This window comes from Ursus maritimus, unplaced genomic scaffold (genome assembly GCF_017311325.1).
Source record: "Ursus maritimus isolate PB19 unplaced genomic scaffold, ASM1731132v1 scaffold_6, whole genome shotgun sequence".
In the NCBI taxonomy this organism is placed as follows: Eukaryota; Metazoa; Chordata; class Mammalia; order Carnivora; family Ursidae; genus Ursus; species Ursus maritimus.
Window position 1 is genome coordinate 15,640,888 of NW_024426774.1, and position 22,060 is coordinate 15,662,947.

The following is a 22,060-nucleotide window of genomic DNA, read 5'->3' on the forward strand; positions in this document are numbered from 1 at the left end:
GAGAGAAATGAAAGTTATGGCTGCTATCATTTCAATTCCTGTCATTTAAGTCCTTCCTTGGATATATACTAAGAGCATTTACTTGGATAGTGCAAAGAGAAAGAAAATGAGCTAAATGTAGTGAACGTTTTAAAACTTCACTGACAGCAGAAATAAGGTTCTAAAAGATATTTCAGATGAACTTTAATGAACATTATAATTCAAAAGATTAATCAAATGAGTATTTCAGAAGTAAATCTGACTTTAACTCTGGGAACTATTCAGTAGCCTTCCAAGATAAAGACATTACTTACTAGTGTCTGCTGTAGTAATGAGGTTAGAGGAGAAGAAAACACTTTCTAGAAATAATAATGACAGCAAATATTAAGTGTGCTATCTGGGCATTATTTTACTAGCAAAAGCTAAAGGTTAAAGGACTATATACTTCACTATATATTTTCATGCCTGTAATTATTTTAATATACCCTGAAAAATGCTAGAAATCATTAGCTTACTTTCCACAAAATACAAAAAACTATTATATTCAATTGCACCAAAATCAGAAGAATAATATGGAAATTACTTAAGCCATTCTTTCTGTAGAAATATGGTACTCCAAGTTATAATCAACTAAATATGTTTGGAATAATCTTTATCAAGATATGGTCTTAAATATGCTACTGACAATTGCCTTTTAGAATCTGACCCTATTTGGGGCACCTGGGTGGCTTAGTCTGTTAAGCGTCTGCCTTCGGCTCAGGTCATGATCCCAGGGTCCTGGGATCGAGCCCCGTTATCAGACTCCCTGCTCAGCGGGAAGCCTGCTTCTCCCTCTCCCACTCCCCCTGCTGGTGTTCCCTCTCTCGCTGTGTCTCTCTCTGTCCAATAAATAAATAAAATCTTTAAAAAAAAAGGAACTTTTTCTATATTGTTTTATTTATTAACAGAAAATATTAAAGCAATTATGGCAAATACGGCAATTATGGCAAAGTGTTAACTACGAAGAGAAAATCAAGTAACAGAATCTTGGACTGTTACAATATTGTTCGTACTTTTCTATATTTAAATTTTTTTTCTCAAGATAAAAGAAAAAATTTTACTTAAGAATGCTGTGACATGATGATCCTACCTACCATACATCAGTTTTATAGGGGAAATTACCATTTGCTTCTCCATCACTCTCAGTGGACTACAAAAGCCCCAAAGGACTTTATCTAGGTTTATGCAAAACATGAGTGAAAGGGTAGATGAGAACTGTCCCTAATTCTTTATGCTTATTTAATTCACTGAGCCAAAGGCCTTCCTTTCATGACTGTACCCTGAGTTTACTAAGCTGATGCGAAAGCGTACTCTCATAGTTTAGGCCTCCACTGTCCCTGGCCCCCTAAGTATTTCTGCAAGGTCCTTGCATCTAAACATTGGTGCGAGTATGTTAGCTTTTAAGGCATGCAACACAGGTTGTGGTTAGGTTATGGGGGGGCAGGCATCCTATTTAAAACTGCTGTCAAGCAAACAAAACTTTGTAAACCCCAAACATACCTTACAAAACACTTTATTATTATTATTCTCCAAATAGATGGTTAAAAACCAGGGTCATTAAATTATGCTTTCCACCTGACAAAACCTAGTGCTCTGCTAGCGATTTCAGCAGGGAAAATATGGGAAATGAGAGAGAAAGAGACAGAGAGAGATTAATTCAGCAAGGAGAACATAATGTTTATTGACTTAGCAAATAACAAAAGCCAAAGACATAAAAGTGTGAGGTGTAACTCTGGACCGTGATGAGTTCTGTGGCTGTTTGTGGTTTATAGGGAGGTGGAACAAATGAGGTCGGAAAGGAAGGCTGCAACTAGATCAAGGAGGACACCGAACATCACCACGGAGTCTGGGCCCTGCTAATGGGAGCCGTGAGAAGATGCTGCGGCCCGCGAAGACAGGGGCAGCAAGCCGGCCTGGGGGACAGGACACTAACTGCGCTGCTGCTCTCCGCAGTCCTGCTGCGCTTCCCACTTCTGTCTTCCCTGAGCCTCTAACAATTTGCTGGGTTCTTAAATTCTTTTCTTGCTCCGCCCTTTGGTTTTTTCTGTTTCTGCCCACCTTCTTAGAGACTTGTTTACTTTCAGTGACTGTGAGCCCCCGAGACTGACTGACGGACTGTCCCTGCCTTGGGCTCTTCTAGTCATTCCATTCTGCCTCCATGTTCCTCTGCCAATCATGGTCCTGGCAAGGGAGAAAACCCGACTGTTTTTCTCTCTTTCCTTCTGTTTGAATACTGGAATGGGAGTGGTTTATTGTTTCTTTGGATAAGCGTGACCCAAATTCATCATTAGTTGAAAGATTGTGTAACTTTTTTAGGTAGTGTTTTATCAGCTGAAACTAAACCACTGTGATTTCTAGCTTTCATGTTACACTTTTTGAACAAATGACTTAAAATAGTTGATAATGAATCTGCTGTCAAGTAAGCTGACTCGATAGTAAATCAAAGCCAGAAAGAGTTTATACTTCTAATTCCTCACATTTTCTTTTCACACTTTTTTTTGGTCTCGAATCACCCTCTCCTGACATTGGTGAACATCTGTTCTCCCAATTATACTCAATTTATGATGGTGATAATGTGGTGCAACTAGAATATTATTTCCAACTGTTCATAATTTTAACATGTGCTAATATGAAGCAAAACATACTTTCAACATTTGATGGGTGGTTACGGCTTATGTCCTCTCTCTCAATGATTACATAGTTTTCACACCATATTTTGCATGTCAGAAAACCTTTACTTTAGAGCAGTAATCTTAGATGATGAGTAATCTATCTGCCCTGCCTATCCAAAGCAATCTACCATAGCATGCATTTGCACACATAACCTCCAATATGTAAAACAGATGAAAGCAGAACTGCCTGGCTGAATCAGGGTGCTGGTGGGGCCCAGAGCCCTACCTTCCCTTCATAGAACTTTTGGGTTACTCAGAACACAGATGGAAAGTCACTAACCTAAAAGGCAGAGACCGGAATGTGTATTTCTTTGTAGACCCCTGCACTACCACACGTAACGACCTAGTAGGTTGGCTTCCTTTGGCCCTCTGGTGGCCCTTTGGGCTAATGCCTCTAGATGGCACTGTTCTCATTAGGTAGCAAAGGAACCAGGCTCCAATTACTAAGTTATTAACAGTACACCAGCAGCTTAAGTAATAAGCATACTCCAAGTTATAAATAATAAGATGTCAATTTAAAACGAGAACTAAAGACATTTCCCAGAAATTCAGACACACAACAGATAATTTCAACTGGTTTTCCTCAAGATCTATGGTAGTGGTTCTGAAAATATGGTCCTAGGACTAACAGCATCCACATTTCCTGGGAGAACTTGTTAAAAACATAAATTCTCAGATTCCACCCCACATCTACTCAATCAAGAACTTGGGGTGACACCCACTCATCTGTTTTAATGAATCCTCCAGGTGATTCTGATGCCTGCCAAAATTTCAGAAGCCCTGATCTACAGTTACCCTTTGAGTCTATTTTCAACTTTCAAAGTTGCTCTTCCTGTTCAAATGCTTGATTTTGTCTTCACTTAAGGGCTTACTGTGATAATGGAGTTGAATGTTGCTCTCATTAGGTAATTCAGTACAAAGCTTCTCACCCAGGTTAAGAATGTAGGAATTAGACATGTGACCTAATCACCATTACATTACATGAAAGATGTGTACATGAGTACCCTGAGGTTATTTTCACTACTTCTAGCTCCTTCTGTCTTGGGCTTATCTCTTCTCTTGCCAGAGGTAAGTTAACAGGCCAGCAATAACAGACCAGCAGAGCTGGCTGCTTTTGGAGGTTTAGCTTGTTAATCAAGTCTCTTTTCCTTTTTTTAAAAATAGATTTCATCTATTTTTTTCATTTTAATGTTTTTTTATTATATTATGTTAGTCACCATACAGTACATCCCTGGTTTCTGATGTAAAGTTCGATGATTCATTAGTTGCGTATAACACCCAGTGCACCATGCAATATGTGCTCTCCTTACTACCCATCACCAGTCTATCCCATTTCCCCACCCCTTCCCCTCTGAAGCCCTCAGTTTGTTTCTCAGAGTCCATAGTCTCTCATGCTTCATTCCCCCTTCTGATTACCCCCCCTTTCTTTATCCCTTTCTTCCCCTACCGATCTTCCTAGTTCTTATGTTCCATAGATGAGAGAAACCATATGATAATTGTCTTTCTCTGCTTGACTTATTTCACTTAGCATTATCTCCTCCAGTGCCATCCATGTCTATTTTTGCGGGGGCTGGGGAGAGCATGCATACATGCACAGGGGGAGGGGCAAAGGGAAAGGGAGAGAGAATCCCAAGCCAATTCCACACCCAGCACGGAGCCCGACTGGGCCCGATCCCACCCTGTGATCATGACCAGAGCTGAAATCAAGAGTCACACCCCTAACTGACTGAGCCACCCAGGAGCAGGAGCCCCTCAAGTCTGTTTTCCTTTTTTTTTTTTTTTAAGATTTTATTTATTTATTTGTCAGAGAGAGAGAGACAGCACAAGCAGGCAGAGAAGCAGGCTCCCTGCTGAGCAAGGAGCCTGATAGAAGACTCCATCCCAGGACCCTGGGATCATGACCTGAAGGTAGATGCTTAACCGACTGAGCCACCCAGGTGTCCCTCAAGTCTGTTTTCTAGGAAGAATTCTAACACCTCTGTTTTCCAAACACAACCTAAGATAGTAAAAACACACTCCCAAGCAAACATACAAACTTCCTGACAAAGGAAAACCTATGGTATTGAACCGAAAATCTGGGCATATATGAAGAAATAACTTAGAACAATAAAGATGTATCTTTTAAGATATTTCATAGCAGAGCAAGTATCTGCTACACATTCTGTTCACCTTCAGTTACATTTTAATACAATGGCTGTTGAAATACATGTTTTTAATTAAAGAAGAAAAATCTGTATATTCAGTTTCACCTCACTACTGCTCTTAAAATTTTTCACTGCTAGGTAATCAATATTTACTTGTCTTTCAAAGGATACCCTAGTCTTTAAGAGAAGTGTTAAAGACTCAAGTGAACTGCATTCATAGAGGGACAGACACACACGCACACACACACACGTGCGTGTGCATTTACATAGAGAAAAAGACACTATGAAAAAAGGCCCTTTTTTTTTTAATTTTTTTTTTTTAATGATTTTTTATTATATGATGTTAGTCACCATACAGTACATCCCCGGTTTCCGATGTAAGGCTCGATGATTCATTAGTTGCGTATAACACCCAGTGCACCATGCAATACGTGCCCTCCTTACTACCCATCACTGGTCTATCCCATTCCCCCACCCCCTCCCCTCTGAAGTCCTCAGTTTGTTTCTCATAGTCCATAGTCTCTCATGTTTCATTCCCCCTTCTGATTACCCCCCCTTTCTTTATCCCTTTCTTCCCCTACTGATCATCCTAGTTCTTATGTTCCATAGATGAGAGAAATCATATGATAGTTGTCTTTCTCTGCTTGACTTATTTCACTTAGCATTATCTCCTCCAGTGCTGTCCATGTTGTAGCAAATGTTGAGAACTCGTTCTTTCTGATAGCTGAGTAATATTCCATTGTATATATGGACCACAACTTCTTAATCCAGTCATCTGTTGAAGGGCATCTCGGCTCCTTCCACGATTTAGCTATTGTGGACATTGCTGCTATGAACATTGGGGTGCATATGGCCCTTCTCTTCACTACGTCTGTATCTTTGGGGTAAATACCCAGTAGTGCAATGGCTGGATCATAGGGTAGCTCAATTTTTAACTTTTTAAGGGACCTCCACACTGTTTTCCAGAGTGGCTGTACCAACTTGCATTCCTACCAACAATGTAGGAGGGATCCCCTTTCTCCACATCCTCTCCAACAATTGTTGTTTCTTGCCTTGTCTATTTTTGCCATTCTAACTGGCGTAAGGTGGTATCTCAGTGTGGTTTTGATTTGAATTTCCTTGATGGCTAATGATTTTGAACAGAAAAAAGGCCCTTTTAAGTATTTATACAAGCACTTGTCATGAGTTGCACTGTTTCTTCTATACCCCATTACCCTGTTCCCCTATGAACCACAGCAGGAAAGGGTTACAGACCAGGTATAACCGGTGATCATGGAAAGGCCGATCTGAGAATTAGCTCACAGAGTAGCTAACCCTAAAAACTGAGTCTCACTAGCACTTTGCGTCAGCCATCTAAGATGACCCACCAACAGGACTAGAACCCTGAGCTAAATATTCAAAGTGCTGGCTTCTTGTCAAGGTTCTGCCACTCAGTAGCAGGTGACAGCCCTGTTGGGCCTTACTTTCCTTGGGCCTTACCCACCTTCCTTTTTTTTTTTTTTTTTTAAAGATTTTATTTATTTACTTGACAGAGAGAGACAGCCAGAGAGAGAGGGAACACAAGCAGGGGGTGGGAGAGGAAGAAGCAGGCTCATAGCGGAGGAGCCTGATGTGGGGCTCGATCCCAGAACGCCGGGATCATGCCCTGAGCCGAAGGCAGATGCTTAACCGCTGTGCCACCCAGGCGCCCCCTTACCCACCTTCCTTGAAAAATAAGGATTCAAGGTAGGATTTGATGTGGATATCTTTAGCTCTAAGATTCTATAATTCTTTTCCTTTCTTTAAAGTTTTTTTTTTCAATAATGGAAACTTTCAAACATACACAAAAGTAGAGAAAACAGTATAACAGAATCGCACGTACCCATCATCCACTTTCTACAATTGCTTCTTTCCACTTTACCACAGTATGATTGACAAATAAAAAATGTATATACTTAGGTTGTACCACATAATTGTTTTTATGTGATGATTTAATATATGTATATACTGTGAAATGATTATCACAATCAAATTAACATATCCATCACCTCACATAGTGTAGTGTAAGTGCCTGACATGAAGCTTTTGACTGACTAGGCCTCCATTTCAAAAGGCCTCCATCTTGAATAAGCATATTGCCACCTGTATGACACAGCTACTAGTAAAACCAGCAGATAAGGACCTAGGCCCCCCCCACCCACAAAGGTACCTTTCAGAAAGCCTTGGGTAACTTAGATAACTGACTTCTCATGTGACCCACTTCTTCCTTCCCAAGCTCCAATTCTGGCTGTTATGCCTTACGCTAGCCAATAAAGAGTGAACCTGCAAAACTATAGACACCCCACCCTCAGATTCTAATAAAGGCAGGCCCCAGCTCTGGTCCCCTAGCCATGTACCCTCCAGAAACTGTAGATAAGAAATCTTGTTCCTCAATTATCATATGGTTTCATTCATTTATGGAACATAAGAAGTAGGAAGATCGGTAGGAGAAGAAAGGGAAGAAGGAAGGGGGGTTAAACGGAGGGGGGGGGGATGAACCATGAGAGACTGTGGACTCTGGGAAACAAACTGGGGGCTTCAGAGGGAAGGTGGGTGGGGGATTGGGATAGGCCGGTGATGGGTATTAAGGAGGGCACGTGTTGCATGGTGCACTGGGTGTTATATACAAGTAATGAATCATGGAACTTTACAACAAAAACTAGGGCTGTACTGTATGGTGACTAAACTAACATAATAAAAAATTATTATTAAAAAAAAAAAAGAGGGGCGCCTGGGTGGCACAGCGGTTGGGCGTCTGCCTTCAGCTCAGGGCGTGATCCCGGCATTATGGGATCGAGCCCCACATCAGGCTCCTCTGCTATGAGCCTGCTTCTTCCTCTCCCTCTCCCCCTGCTTGTGTTCCCTCTCTTGCTAGCTGTCTCTATCTCTGTCAAATAAATAAATAAAATCTTTAAAAAAAAAAAAAAAAGAAATCTTGTTCCTCAAAGTTCCCTCATGGTTTCTTCCTGAAGTGCATTCTGCAATCATAATAAGAGGCACAAGAGCCAGCCCAGCCATAAATAAGGGTCCCCCAAGGAGGCAATGTCTGTGGGGCTCCCTACCAGATGTGTCCCGGGCAAGCACTGAGGGCACTCCTAACTGAGGCCACTGCCATCAGGAAGCTTGGGATGGAGGGAGTAACTACCTGATTTATTTTTTTGTAATGGTGAGAACACTAAGATCTACTCTCTTAGCAAATTTCAGTTATACAATATAATATTAACTATAATCATCATGTTGTACGTTAGATCCCCAGAACTTATTCATCTTACAATGGAAAGTCTGTACCCTTAGACCAATATCTCCCCATTTCCCCCATCCCTCAAATCCTGGCAACCGCTCATAGAACTCTGATTCTATGAGTTCGACTTTTTTTCGACTCCACATATAACTGAGATCACACAGTATTTGTCTTCCGGTGTCTGGCTTATTTCACCTAGCATAATATCTCCAGGTTTATCCAGGCTGTTGAAAATGGCAGGATTTCCTTCTTTTTTTATAGCTGAATAATATTGCATTGTGTGTGTGTGTGAATGTGTGTATACATATATACACATACATATATACACCATATTTTCTTTATCCATTCAACCATTAACAGACACTTAAGTTGCTGCCATATCTTGGAATTATCCATATACTGTGAATAACGCTGCAATGAATATAGGTGTACAGATACCTCTCTGAGATACTGATTTCATTTCCTTTAGATATAGATCCAGAAGGGGGATTGCTGGGTCATATGGAAATTCTATTTTTAATTTTTGAGGAGCTTCCATATTGATTTCCATAATGGTTGTACCAACAGTGCGTGAGTTCCCTTTTCTCCACACCCTTGCCAATATTTGTTATTTTCTGTCTTTTTGATAAAGTCATTGGAACAAGGGTGAAGTGAGTCTCACTGTGGTTTTGATTTGCATTTCCCTAATGATTAGTGAGTTGAGCATCTTTTCATATTCCTGCTGGCCATTTGTATGTCTTCTTTGGAAAAATCTGCCCATTTTTAAATCAGACTATCAGTTTTTTTTGTTTTTTGGTGTTTTTGTTGTTGTTGTTGTTGTTTTGCTATAGAGGTATATGAGCTCCTTGTATCTTTTTGGGTCAGACAGATGGCTTACAAATATTTTCTCCCATTCCATAGGTTGTCTTTTCATTTTGTTGATTGTTTCCTTTGCTTTGCAGAAGCTTTTTAGTTTAACACAGTCCCAATGTTTATTTCTGCTTTGTTACCTACACTTTTGGTGCCATACTCAAAAAATCACTGTCAAGACCAGTGTCAAGGAGCTTTTGCCCTATGTTTTCTTCAGGATTTCCAGTCCTGAATTTAAGTATTTGATCCATTTTGAATTAATTTTATGTGTATTTCTGTTTATTCTCTTGCATATGGATATCCAGTTTTCCTAACACCATTTATTGAAGATACTAGCTCTTTCTCCATTGTGTATTCTTGGAGCCCCTGTCAAAGATTAATTAATTAATTAATTAAAATTAATTAATTGACTCTATATGTGTGTGTTTATTTCTGGGCTCTCTATTCTGTTCCACTGGTTTGTTTTTATGTCAGTACTATACTGTTTTGATTTCCAGCTCTGCAATGTAGTTCGAAATCAGGAAGTGTGGTGCCTTCTTCAGCTTTGTTCTTCTATCTCAAGATTATATTGGCTATTTGGTGACTTTTATGATTCCACAGGAGTTTTGGGATTTTTTTCTATTTCTGTGAAAAATGCCACAATTGGAATTTTGGTGGGAATTCATACAGGGATTGCACTGGATCTACAGATCTATAACTCTAAATGGAAGGTAATTCAGGCAGTAAAAAGGTAGTGGAGGTGGCAGTTGAAGAACTCGGAGAGGCTGAAGTATGGAAGTGTAGACGGTGCACCAACGGTCTGAGCACCGACAGTGGAAACTGCGTAAGCAGAGAGGAGTAGAGGGTTTCCTGTGACAAGGATAATCTTAACATGTGAGCCTTAAAGAGGAGAACACAGGAAGTCTCGCCAGTGACACTACCTAACCATTAACAATGTAAGTGCAACAGATGCGTTTTAAGTGCAGGTGTATTTTTCCCTAAGCACTAGCAAAGAGGCATGTTCGCAACAGGTACTCAAAAATGACTAAATTAAGTAGAATTAGGGGGAAAAAGGAGATTAAATTCCATCCTCAAGACCTGGTATCTGATGTTAAAATCAATTTAAAGTTAACACAGGATTCTGGAACCAGAACTAAGAAGATGAGAGGTCAAGAACCGGGGAGTTGGGGGGCATCTGGGTGGCTCAGTTAAGTGTCCAACTCTTGATTTTGGGTCAGGTCATGATCTCATGGGTTGTGAGACTGAGCTGAGCATCGGGCTCTGAGCAGCTCAAGGAGCCTGCTTAATATTCTCTCTCTCCTTCTGCACTCCCTACCCCCCACCCGCTCTGGGAGCCCTCTTTCTCTCTTAAGAAAAAAAAAAAAAAGGCCAGGGAGTTGAGATGTTCACAATGAGGTGACACACAAAGAGTTTAAGCTATGACTTTCGTAGGGAAAAGAAAAGACAACGAAATCCCATACTAACTACAGAACCGAAGAGTATCTAGTCTGTATTCATGACAGTGATTTTGTTTCCTAAATTCTGCAATAATTATATTGTGTCTTGGCCATACGCTCCAATTAACAGCCATAAATAGGATGGGGATAAAAATAAAAATCACCTTTTAACTGTCATCTGCTTCTTCAAATACAGCAATTCTTATAAATTTAGCATACCTGCAGATGTTCATAAATGTGCAAAGAAATTCCACTTAGACACTTCTTCTGTTACTCGATAGGGTCAAGGCTTCAAAGGACCAGTTTCTAAAAACTCAGGAAATACTTCTGGGGAGAGATCAAAGGCAACTACTAAGCCTGAATAAATATTTAGTAAAAAAGTTTCAAGAAGTAACTTGCATGTTTACCATTATTCAGGTGCAATGTTCATATGTATATGCTGACCTATACCTGTGATCAGATTTGGAATGTCGGTATATAGCATCCCTACTCAGGACTGTTGTGGACTAAATGTTTGTGTCCCTTAAAATTCTTTTTTTTTTTTTTTAAAGATTTTATTTATTTATTTGACACAGAGACAGAGAAAGAGAGAGAGCAAGAGAGCAGCAGCAGAGGGAGAGGGAGAAGCAGACTCCCTGTTGAGCAGGGAGCCCAATGCGGGACTCAATCCCAGGACCCTGAGATCGTGACCTGAGCTGAAGGCAGATACTTAACTGACTGGGCCACCCAGGGGCCTGTGTCCCTTAAAATTCTTATATTGAAGCCCTAACCCACATGTGACGGTATTGGGAGATAGGGCCTTTGGGAGTTAATTAGGATTAAAGGTGGTCATAAGGGTGGGGCCTCATGATGGGATTAGTGGCCTGGTAAGGAGAAATATCAGAGAGCTTCCTGGAGCACAGGAAATCATTCTCTCTCCTCTGACATATGAGGACATAAAGAGAAAGAGGCCATTTGCAAGCCAGGAGGAGGGCTCTCCCCAGAACCTAACCATGCTGAAACCCTGATCTTGGGCCTATAGCCTCCAGACTATGAGAAAATAAATTTCTGTTAATCAAGCTACCTAATCCACAGTTTCTGTTACAACAATGATCAAAAGCAAACATGTAAATACTAAATTTAAATTCCAGTATTTTTTAAATGGGTTTTGTTTTTAAGAATGGTTTTAGATTTATAGAAAATTTGAACAGATTAGTATGGAGAGTTCCCATATCACCTGCTCCTTTCTCCCTCCCTCCCCACACATGGCTTCCCTTAACATTACATGCTCATACCTTAGAAGAGACATACCAGAAGGAGGAGCAAACCAGAACCACAGCCACCTCTCTCCCACCTCAAACTAAATAAGGGTCATGCTTAGGACAAATGGCCCTTGAACAGAATGCCTACATAGAAGTGCGGTTATATTTTTCTTTTTTAGAAGAGTGAGCATGCTGAATTTTCATACATTAGAAGCCGGTAATTTGTAGCTACCTGGTGCTACCTTCGCTATTTAAAGGCCTCCAGAAGCCTACCAACGGAGTCACGGATCTCTCCCCAGCTCCGAGGTTCCTCTAGGTTCCCTGCCCAGCACCAGCACACCTACTGCATCTCTCTCTGGGCTGGGCTACATCTTCTGCCTGTTACCCCTCTGCACTCACCCCAACGCCCAGATCCAAATTCTACTCAACAGCTGGAACCCATCTACTTCACAAAGTCTTTTCAAACCCATACCGTGTTCTTTCCTTTGTTTACTCCTCAAATATCCACATGATCAGCAGGCCAGGGTTTATCACTTAATCATTCTCTAAATGTTAGGGTAAGAGCCTCTTTAGAGGCTTTAGACCATGGCTTATGATGTTGTTTTCCTCACCACTCCTCTCAGTACAACCCTGGAAATATAGTGCGTGATCAATAAATAGATAGTTGATTACTAGTCAGTCCACAAAGAAGGCAAGTTTTAGACAATTGTTTTGATCTACTCAAAATTTTAGAGAAAACTACCTGCAGAAAATGAAAAGGACTCTAAACATCCTAAGATTACCAAAATGTGGCAGCATGGGCCCAATGCCACAAGCAGAGGTTTCCAACGGTATAACTCTTAACCTTAGCAGACTTTCTAGATACATGAACACCACTCGCTGTAAAGGAAAGCAGATGTTAATAAAGACATACCATCTAAGGTTGTAAGAATCTTCTTGCCTTTGGGGACCAAAGCATGTCCAGCATGACTGATCACCCAAACTGGAAAGCGTCGGTTTATTGAGGAGTACAAAGCCTTTGCAAACGGTACATAAAAGGCAGAAAAACCTGGATTACCTAAGAAAAGAAACACAGACCTTCGTTATCTAAAGCCATGAACTCACATAAGACGTGCCGAGTAGAAAAGGATCTACTTGACCTCACACTTTCTTCTACAAATCTACCAACATTTATACATACGCTTCCATTTTAATATCCTTTATAACTTTAAATCTAGGCATGATCACTCAGAAAATTTCTGCTCCTGCTTTGTTCCCCAATGGTTTTAAGATAAATTCTTCCTCCCTATTCCTCAGTATAATAAACGAACCACCGATCCTAAACCAAACACTCAAGTCCTAACACCAGGAGTCTCTCTTGGTTTCTCCCTGTTTTTCATATCCAATTCACCAATAAGTACTGTCAACTGTTTCCAAAACAGATCTCACGTCGTATGCATCTCATGTCTCTCAATTAGTATTATCACTTTGAGTTTCCTGCAGCAGCATCTCATGCGCTTTCTGTCTACTCTTGTCCCCTGGAGCCCATTCTGCAGGGTACCCAGAGAGATACCTTCAAACTTCAAATCAACTCATAGCAGTATCCTATTTAAACACTTCTCAGTGGCTTCCTATTATCATCCTGGTAGTTCAAAGTCATTAATCCTGCCTCTAAAGCCCTTCAAGATTTTATTGTGCTCAGTTAGCAAGCTGCATGAAAACAAATCAGCGTAAGAATCATTCACAAAGAGTACTCTGAGGAGTCTACTGAGGTTTCCTTGTCATTTATCACAAGTACTTATATTATAAGCAGATGTATAGTTTGACCTTTTGGGAAAAAGACCACCAACTAATACAGACATTTCATGTGTATGTGCAGAAGGTATTTTTGACATGGGTTTGCTATAGAGAAACAGAATGAACAAGGACCTTTTAGAAAAAAAGTCAATCTGATACATCTTTAGGGGGAAAAGACAGTGAAATGGGTTTTCATCTTGCAAACATCATCTGTATAATACTGGTCCACTTCCATCAATATCAATTTTCCAATCAATTTATTATTTCTTCATGCTATTAGGTTTTCTCCTCTTTGCAATTACATGACATGGTTCTGCTGCACTGATATAACCTCTGCCACCCTTGTCAAATGACACTGATTTCTTCAGTACCTGCATCTTTCAGTTTCCTAGACAGGTGAAGAAGCAAAGTGGTTAAGGGCATGGACTCTGGAGCCAGACTGTGTGAGGTCAAATCCTGGCTATGGCACTTATCAAGTGTGTGACCTTCAGAAAGTTATCTAACCTCTCTGGGCCGAAGTTTCTTCGCCCACAAGATGAGGATAATAACCGACTATGTCAAGTGAGCACTAAGTGAATTAATGTATGTAAAGTACTTCAACACTGCTTGATACACAAGTGCCGCATAAATGTTAGCTATTCAGACTTGTCATGTCTGGCCACGACAGTAATAAACGGCATTATCACTTATATTGCTATTTGGCTTCTGTTGCATTCTGTCCTGCTGACCCAAGTTCCAAATTTCTTTTTGTTACTGTGCTAGTGTCATCTTTGTTAAATAGCATAGAAACTTCCTCAAATGCGGTAATATGCTCTCTGGTTGGCTGACTGGTCATGGGGCAGCTTGAGGAGAAGGAAGAGAGGAGGGATGAACAGCACTGGGGCTGTAATATCTGTGGTGGATGTGGATAGCACTGTTTCATGTTTTATATCTAAATCTTAAGTTTGGAATATTTTTGAGTATAAAGTACAAAGTAGCAATCCAACTTCTTCCCAAGTGATTAGCCAAATGTCCCAAGACCATTTATTATATAATCCATCTTTCTTCAGTGATTTGAAATGTCTTCTGAATTTAACACTGAATTTTTACATTAGCTTGCTAATTCTGATTCCAAATAATTCCATTTATTTTTTCCTTTTCTCCTCTGCCAGTGCCATACTGTCTTGATTACTACCTCGGGTTTTTTGTTTGTTTGGTTGGTTGGCTGGTTTTATTTTTTTCAATGTTTCAGTAGCTGGAAGGGCAAATCCCTTCTCTTAATTTCCTAGGCTGGTCTCATAACCTTTAGAATTATTTTCACCAGCTTCAGTTTTTAAAAGTCTTTTTGGAATTCTGACTGAAATTTCATCTCATTTATACATTAACTTAGAAAGATTTGATTTTTTTACATTACTGAGTATAATCTTCTAGGAATGGGTCATGTCTCATTCAAATGTTTTACGTCTCTCAGCAAAGCTTTACAGTGTTTTTCATATGGCTAGAAAATAGTAAGCCCACATTTAAAAAAAATTATTTATTTATTTGAGAGAGAGAAAGAAAGAGAGAGCAAGCAGGGGAAGGACAGAGGGAGAAGGAGTCTTTTTTTTTTTTTTAATATTTTATTTATTTATTTGACAGAAAAAGACAGTGAGAGAGGGAACACAAGCAAGGGAAGTATGAGAGGGAGAAGCAGGCTTCCCACCGAGCAGGGAGCCCGATGCGGGGCTTAATCCCAGGACCCTGGAATCATGACTTGAGCCGAAATCACAAGTTGGACGCTCAACCGACTGAGCCACCCAGGCGCCCCTAGTCCACATTTTAAAGTGCTATACCTTATTATATGCCAGGCAGCATTTAAGTGCTTTGCATGTATTAAGTCATTTCGTCCTCACATGAGGTAGTACTATTCTTATTTCCATTGTATGGATGAAGAAACTGAGGCACAAGCAGGCTAAATAGCTTGCCCAAGATCACACGGATGATAAGTGCTCAATAAATATTTGATGGTTGGAAGAATATACAAAAGAAATAGTAATAATGAATTGAAAAAAGGGCATAAATTATCTGATTTAGGATCTTCTGCATACTTTGTTTTAGTTAATCTTACTAAAGTCCCACAAAGTAGCTGGCATTAGTATTAGGGGTAATGCATGGGCAATCACTTGCACAATACTTGGCACACAGTAGGTGCTGAATAAATAGTAGCTATTATTGCTAGCATTGTTATTACGTATTTTTTTTTTATTGAATAAATTTGACATGTGATGTTCTGTGGTTTAAGGTGTACAGCATGTTAAAACTGGTTTCAGAAGAATCCATAGGTAACAACTACATGATTTAGATGCAATAATTATGATGAGTTACAATATGAAACCAAAGACTACCAGCTAATGAACTGCTATAAAACAATGTTTTCTTCCTATCTCTGGGTTCTGAGTTCCTTCCCTTAGTGACTATAAGATCTTAAGCAAATCCCCTGAAGCTTTCTTGTTCACCATTTTATCATCATTAAATAAATGATAATGTCAACTATTCCATGTTCATTTCATTCCAGTCAGTGCTGTAGCTTCTTTTGTATATTCTTTTAGTTATTAATTATTTATTGACCACTTACTACATGGAAGTCACTGTGTCAGGCACAGGACAGATAAAGGTCTTTTTGTAATTCATATTCTAGTAGGAAAATATATACACATAACTAAATAAGTAAATAAGAAAACTCAAGAGTGTGATAACTTCTCTGAGGGAAATAAACAGGATCGTGTGATAGAGAATGGAAGAAATTAGGGTGGCCTGAGAAAAATGTTTAAGGAGGTGGCATTTAGCTAAGACCCAAAAAATGAAAACAAATCAACCTTGTAAAAATGCGAGGAAGGAGGAGACCAGGAGAGGGGAAGAACAGGTGCAAGGGCCCTCACGCAATGAAGAGCTTGACTCCTGAAGAAACAGAAGAGTCCACAACGGCCAGTAAGTAACATGAAGATTCAACCCACAACTGAGATAGAAGCGGAAAATATAACGCAAACTGTTTGTCATTGCATACTTTGCCATGTAAATATTATGGCTTATGTTACACTTTATGAACCATGAACTTAATTTCTTGGTTAGGAAACCACAAAAGACTGAAAAGGGTCTCGTTTAGGCAACTAAAATCTGATAAACGCACACATACGCATGTATGTATATTTGTATCTTCAGGTGTAGGGATGTTTGAAAACATTCCAATACAAAAATGCTAGTAAAACACTTTATCAAAGCATAGCAAAATGTGTTATATACACATACTTGACTGAACATATAGTCAAATGTCTGAGCAACATACAACAGAGGCTGTGGGGACCATCTCTAGACCCCAATTGCCAATAAACTCTAACTACTCAACATTGCAATTGTAGACTTCTGCCTTCCAGTTAATTTTGTAGGGGACAAAACCTGCCACATATAAAGTCAATGTGGCACAGCATCTATACAGAAGGCTGTCAGGTGGACAGACTTTGGGCTTACCTATGGAGCCTTGTCTATTGCATTTCCAATCACTATACTCCATACAAGACACATTACATGACTCTACTAGACCCAGATGACCACTTGAGAGTTAAAATGACTCAATATGTTCTAGAGTGAGTTCTCAAATTGGCTCCCTTTGCTCATTTCCCTATTTATTTATTTATTTATTTATTTATTTAAAGATTTTATTTATTTATTTGACAGAGACAGCCAGTGAGAGAGGGAACACAGCAGGGGGAGTGGGAGAGGAAGAAGCAGGCCCCCAGCGGAGGAGCCCGATGTGGGACTCGATCCTGGAACACCAGGATCACGCCCTGAGCCGAAGGCAGACGCTCTAACGACTGCGCTACCCAGGCGCCCCTCATTTCCCTATTTAAAGAAAGTCCAAGGATAGGTTCACTGGAAAAGATGAAATTAAATTAAAAGTTCCTCAATCTGTGGATTCTAATAAATCACTCCTCATTATCATTACCAAATTAAAAGTGATTAATTTTGCTAGCTGCAAAAATAAAGTGATTTAAAATGAAACATTGTATCAGTCTGTCAGAGACAGACTAAACATAATGTCTTTAGTGGCTTAACAATCCTTGAAATACTGTCATCCTAATTTTCCCCACAGTATAAATAGACTCAGCCCAAATACAAAATACAGTCCTGAATTCCAAAAACTAACAAGCAGCACCAGCCTACAACCCCCATGAACTCCAAGGGAAAGGACCAGGGACAGCGATGAGAATAGAAGGGCAAACATGAAAGAACACTAAGAAACTAAGTATCATCTGAAAATGTCAAAGCACTATAAAACAGTGACATCATAAAACAACAAATGTTTTAAGCTTCCCTTTCTCCACCAGGTCTTCACTGAATGCTCCCTCTCTCTACCTCTTCATCCCATGTTAAACCTGGCCTTCCCCTATGACAGACTCTTCCTTTCAAGCCTGCGCAGTAGAGCTGGCACTCTTCTCCAACACCTCTTATGCCTCTAGGTGATCAAAGACTTCTGCAACACAGGATTCCCTGCATCAAGTGTGCATGAGCGAGTGAACAGGCACCTCTGAGGGGGAAAGCACAGTGAGCATTCAGCTCCACTTACTAATCCGTTTTACTGTAACCTCTCCTCCACCACTTCCGATCTATCAACCGTTTAGTCATTCTCACACATTCCCTGAAAACCTTGATCCTTAAATGACAGTTTCACTTGCCATTCCATGTCAGGGGGTTTCAAAATCCGGGTGGATTCACTGAGCCAACACCTTTGTCCCATAATTTATTACCTTGATCAAATTCAAAGAACTTCATGTACATTAAGCTTACGCAACGAGTCACGCCCTAGATCCATGGTGTGCATATCACAATCCTCTGAAACAGAGGCTGCTCCACCCCCAGAGTTTCTGGTTCAGAAGGTCTAAAATGGGGCCCGAGAACCTGCATGTCTATGCAGTTCTCAGATGATACTGCTGGTCCCGACCCCAACTTTAAGAACCACAGCTTAAATTTTCTCATTACCCAGAAATGGTTAACATTCAAACCATTCTCACTCTGATAGGCCTTCTACTCTTTCAGACCTTACTCCCGATACACCTGCTATTCCATCACAGTGCTGCTCACACTCTGTCTACTTGGTTTTGGTTGGTAATTCCTTTCATCCTGCATATCTGCTATTCTCAACCCTGACCACTTTCCTTAGGGCCCTTATCTACCCTCTGCCATACTTATTCTCAACAGATCACCTTAAACTCTTAATTAGCAGAGAAGACAGAGTTTAGGAGGCAGGAACTACTTTACTGCCTTTGACATGCCTTCACTCTTCTCCACTTCAGTAACTAACTTCACCTCCTTCAAGCTAGCCTCAGAAGCATATCCCATCTCCAGTCTAAGACAACGTTTCTACTTACTTCCTCAATCTTATACTCTGCCCTGGCCTCAAATCTCTGTTCCATCAAATAGCACGTGTCATGCCTATAATTTCAAACTCTCCCTTGCTGCTGGCAAAGCGAATGTATTTTTAATCTTAATAAAGCAGTCAACAGACTGCTTTCCAAAAAGACTTTTACATCATGACAGGAGACTGGAAGTTTTATTTCCAGAAGAGGTTAAACGGAAGAGACATTTTGGATCAGGAATCTTAGGCCAGCTGCAAACAGAAGCACTATATTGAGAAGGGGTTAGATTATGTTACTAAACGCTAAAACTCCCAACCTTCTTTTCCTTGTTCAGCCCTGAACATCAGCAAACAGGCTTCCACTCCTCAAACTGGATACTGGAAGATTTCTTCCTGGAAAAACTAAATGACCCAAGAAACAGCTGCAGACACTGGAAGTTGGAAATTCTCCAGTGGAATGCTTGGGACCCAACCCTATTACCCTAGTATGAGGATTCCTAGGGTGACTAGCCATCGTATTTTGCCTAGGGCTGTTGTGGTTTTAGTAGCAGAAATCATATGCCCTGGAAAATCTCTCAGACTACCATGGTTGGTCACTCTAGGCACACCTGTGGACAAGCCTCATCACTGAACACGAAGATTTCAATTAGCTGTTTCTGTCTTCCTCTGACAAATGAAAGGGTTACCAAACATTTGAGGAAAAACAAACACTAGTGTAAACAAACAGTAAAAACTCTAATAAGGCAAGAAGCCAAAGGAAATGAGAATGCACCCACGAAACAAGAGACTATAAAAAAAGAAAAAACAGCTTTTAGAACTGAAGTATATGAGTTTCTGGTCCACTAAAGCTTACAGTGGATGAAAAAACATCTACACCAAGGTACTTTTACTATAAAATTTCAGAATCTTAGAACAAAGAAAAGATCTAAAATGTTTTTCCTTGCAGGGGAGCTTCAAATACCAAAGGTCAAAAATCAGAATAATATTAAGACTTCTCGAAAGCAGCTCTGAACCCTAGAAAACAGCTAAAACGCTAAATTGTCAGGAAAAATGACCTGCAACCTAGAGGTCTAAGACATTTCCTGACATGACAGATCTTTAAAAGATTACCTCCCATGTACCTCTTCTTAGGAAGTTACTAGAAGATGTGCTGAAGGAATAAACCAAGAAATAAGAAAATATGGGATCCAGGAAATGGAATCTAACCCAGGAGGAAAGTGAAAAAAATCCCCAGGATGGCCTGTGCATCAGACCCACAGGTCAGTCAGTCCAGACTGGAGCCAAAGAACACAGTTCTGTGAAGGATCTCTCCAAAAGAAGAAAAAACAAAACCTGACTGATTACTCAAATGCAATAAGAGAATTTTTTTTCCCATTTCCTAGAGAATAATTTTAGGATAAATTAGTGATTCAAAAATAGAAAACTAAGCAAATAAGACAATCATCAACCCAGGGAGAACAAATAACAAAAATGTACAAGAAAAGAAACGAGGGGTGCCTGGATGGCTCAGTCGGTTAAGCACTTGCCTTGGGCTCAGGTCATGATCCCAGGGTCCTGGGATGGAGCCCTGCGTCAGGCTCCCTGCTCAGCTCCCTGGTCTCTCATTCAAATAAACAAATAAAATCGTTAAAAAAAAAAAAAAAAAAGAGAGAAGAAATGCAATCATAATACCTCACTGACTTAAGCTATGTATGATATGATACATATGTACAGTTTCCCTTTTAATCTTTCGGGCTGATAAAAATATGTTCTAACTCACAATTTTAAAAGCACTTTGAACACCTATAATCAAGCATCTACACCTAACATTCTATTGACAGCGATCCAGCAAAAGTCACAAATGACCCAGCTGCCGAATCTCAGGATAAATAAACATTCTACAGTAAACTTATAATCATCTGGAATGAGAGAGAAAAAACTGTTAAGAAAACTGTCAACAGGGGCGCCTGGGTGGCACAGCGGTTAAGCTTCTGCCTGCGGCTCAGGGCGTGATCCCAGCGTTATGGGATCGAGCCCCACATCAGGCTCCTCCACTATGAGCCTGCTTCTTCCTCTCCCACTCCCCCTGCTTGTGTTCCCTCTCTCGCTGGCTGTCTCTATCTCTGTCAAATAAATAAATAAATAAATCTTAAAAAAAAAAAAAACTGTCAACAGTGTCACAGTTCTAATTATTCTAAATAATAAGAAATTTTAAAAAGTGGATTACAAAACCATATGTATAGTATACTTCCAAGTATGATTTAAAGTACATATAATAAACATAACATACATAATATAAATGCATAGAAGAAAAACAAACAGCCCAGCCACTAAAGGACTAAGGGTGATGGTATCCATGGTTTGAGTGATTTTATTTTCTTCCACGGTTTTTTATATTTATCAATTTCTCTTTAAAATCTGAAAAAGTTATTGTAAGTATCTGTAGAAAGACTCCTCATCCAGATTTTTAAACTTACCTGTAATAATAAAAATAAGCAGCTTAGGCCTGTTGGCTCTTGGCTCATTGAAGAGGTTAGTCCAGGGCCCGCATTTTAGAACCTGGGTTTCAACTCCACAACATAAAATGAATTCCTCATGCACAGGAACTTCTTCCTTGATTTCTGAGTCCATTTCTAAACAAGAGGAGAAAAACAATATGGTGTGTCACTAAAATGTAAAGCTTTGAGCCGAAGGCAATATTCAAGAATTTAAAAAAAGGCAAATTTCAATATAAACAAGCAAATAGAGGAGGTACAGGACTAGTCAACTATTCTGGATTATAGGCTCACACACACACACAAAATTAAAACAAACTACAAGAGTGAGGAGAAACAGGGAGACCCGTCTTCAGGGAAGTGAAAGACTAGACGGGAGTGTGAATCAAGATCGGAGCAGCCCGGGAAGCTGCCTAACATTGCCCAGGTCAGCACTTGCAACAAACAACAAACTAGCCCAAAAGCCCATAACGCCCAGATTGAAAAAATACCCTGCTCTAGTGCTAGGTGCCCATAGGGTACAGCTTTCTCCAGCATGTGGCTGGCTGCTCTGTGTTTGCTCTTTCTCTAGCTTTCTATTCTGGCAGCAACAGCAGCAATACAGCAAGAGTCCCAGATGGCACAGGCGTGTACCTCAGACCAGGTGGCTGCTCCCTGCACCCTCTCTCAGCCCACAGGCACACTAAAGAACTGGCCACCTGACCTTTGTCCCACGTGGTAGCCTGGGCCTGCCTTGCCCAATAGAGCTTTGAGTTGCTTAAGAAGAAAGCTTCTCCAACATCCCGTTCTAGCAGTACCCAAAGTGCCCCAACTTCCCCTGAAC

The 22,060-nt window shown here is 40.2% G+C and overlaps 1 protein-coding gene across 7 annotated transcripts in view; it reads right to left on the bottom strand.

Annotated features, from left to right (window-relative positions):
* Positions 1 to 22,060, bottom strand: part of LDAH (lipid droplet associated hydrolase) — a 104,202-nt gene that overhangs the window by 68,394 nt on the left and 13,748 nt on the right. For 5 of the 7 annotated variants that reach the window (XM_008700381.2, XM_040622936.1, XM_040622937.1 and 2 more), the window contains exons 2-3: positions 21,220 to 21,375; positions 12,533 to 12,676 (exon numbers count right to left, since the gene is read on the bottom strand). In XM_008700381.2, coding sequence (XP_008698603.1) covers positions 12,533 to 12,676; positions 21,220 to 21,373 — 298 coding nt within the window. In that variant the 5' untranslated portion in view covers positions 21,374 to 21,375. Of the gene's footprint in view, positions 1 to 12,532; positions 12,677 to 16,229; positions 16,312 to 21,219; positions 21,376 to 22,060 lie in introns of all 7 variants that reach the window. The other 2 variants (XM_040622935.1, XM_008700383.2) reach the window with 2 other exon arrangements.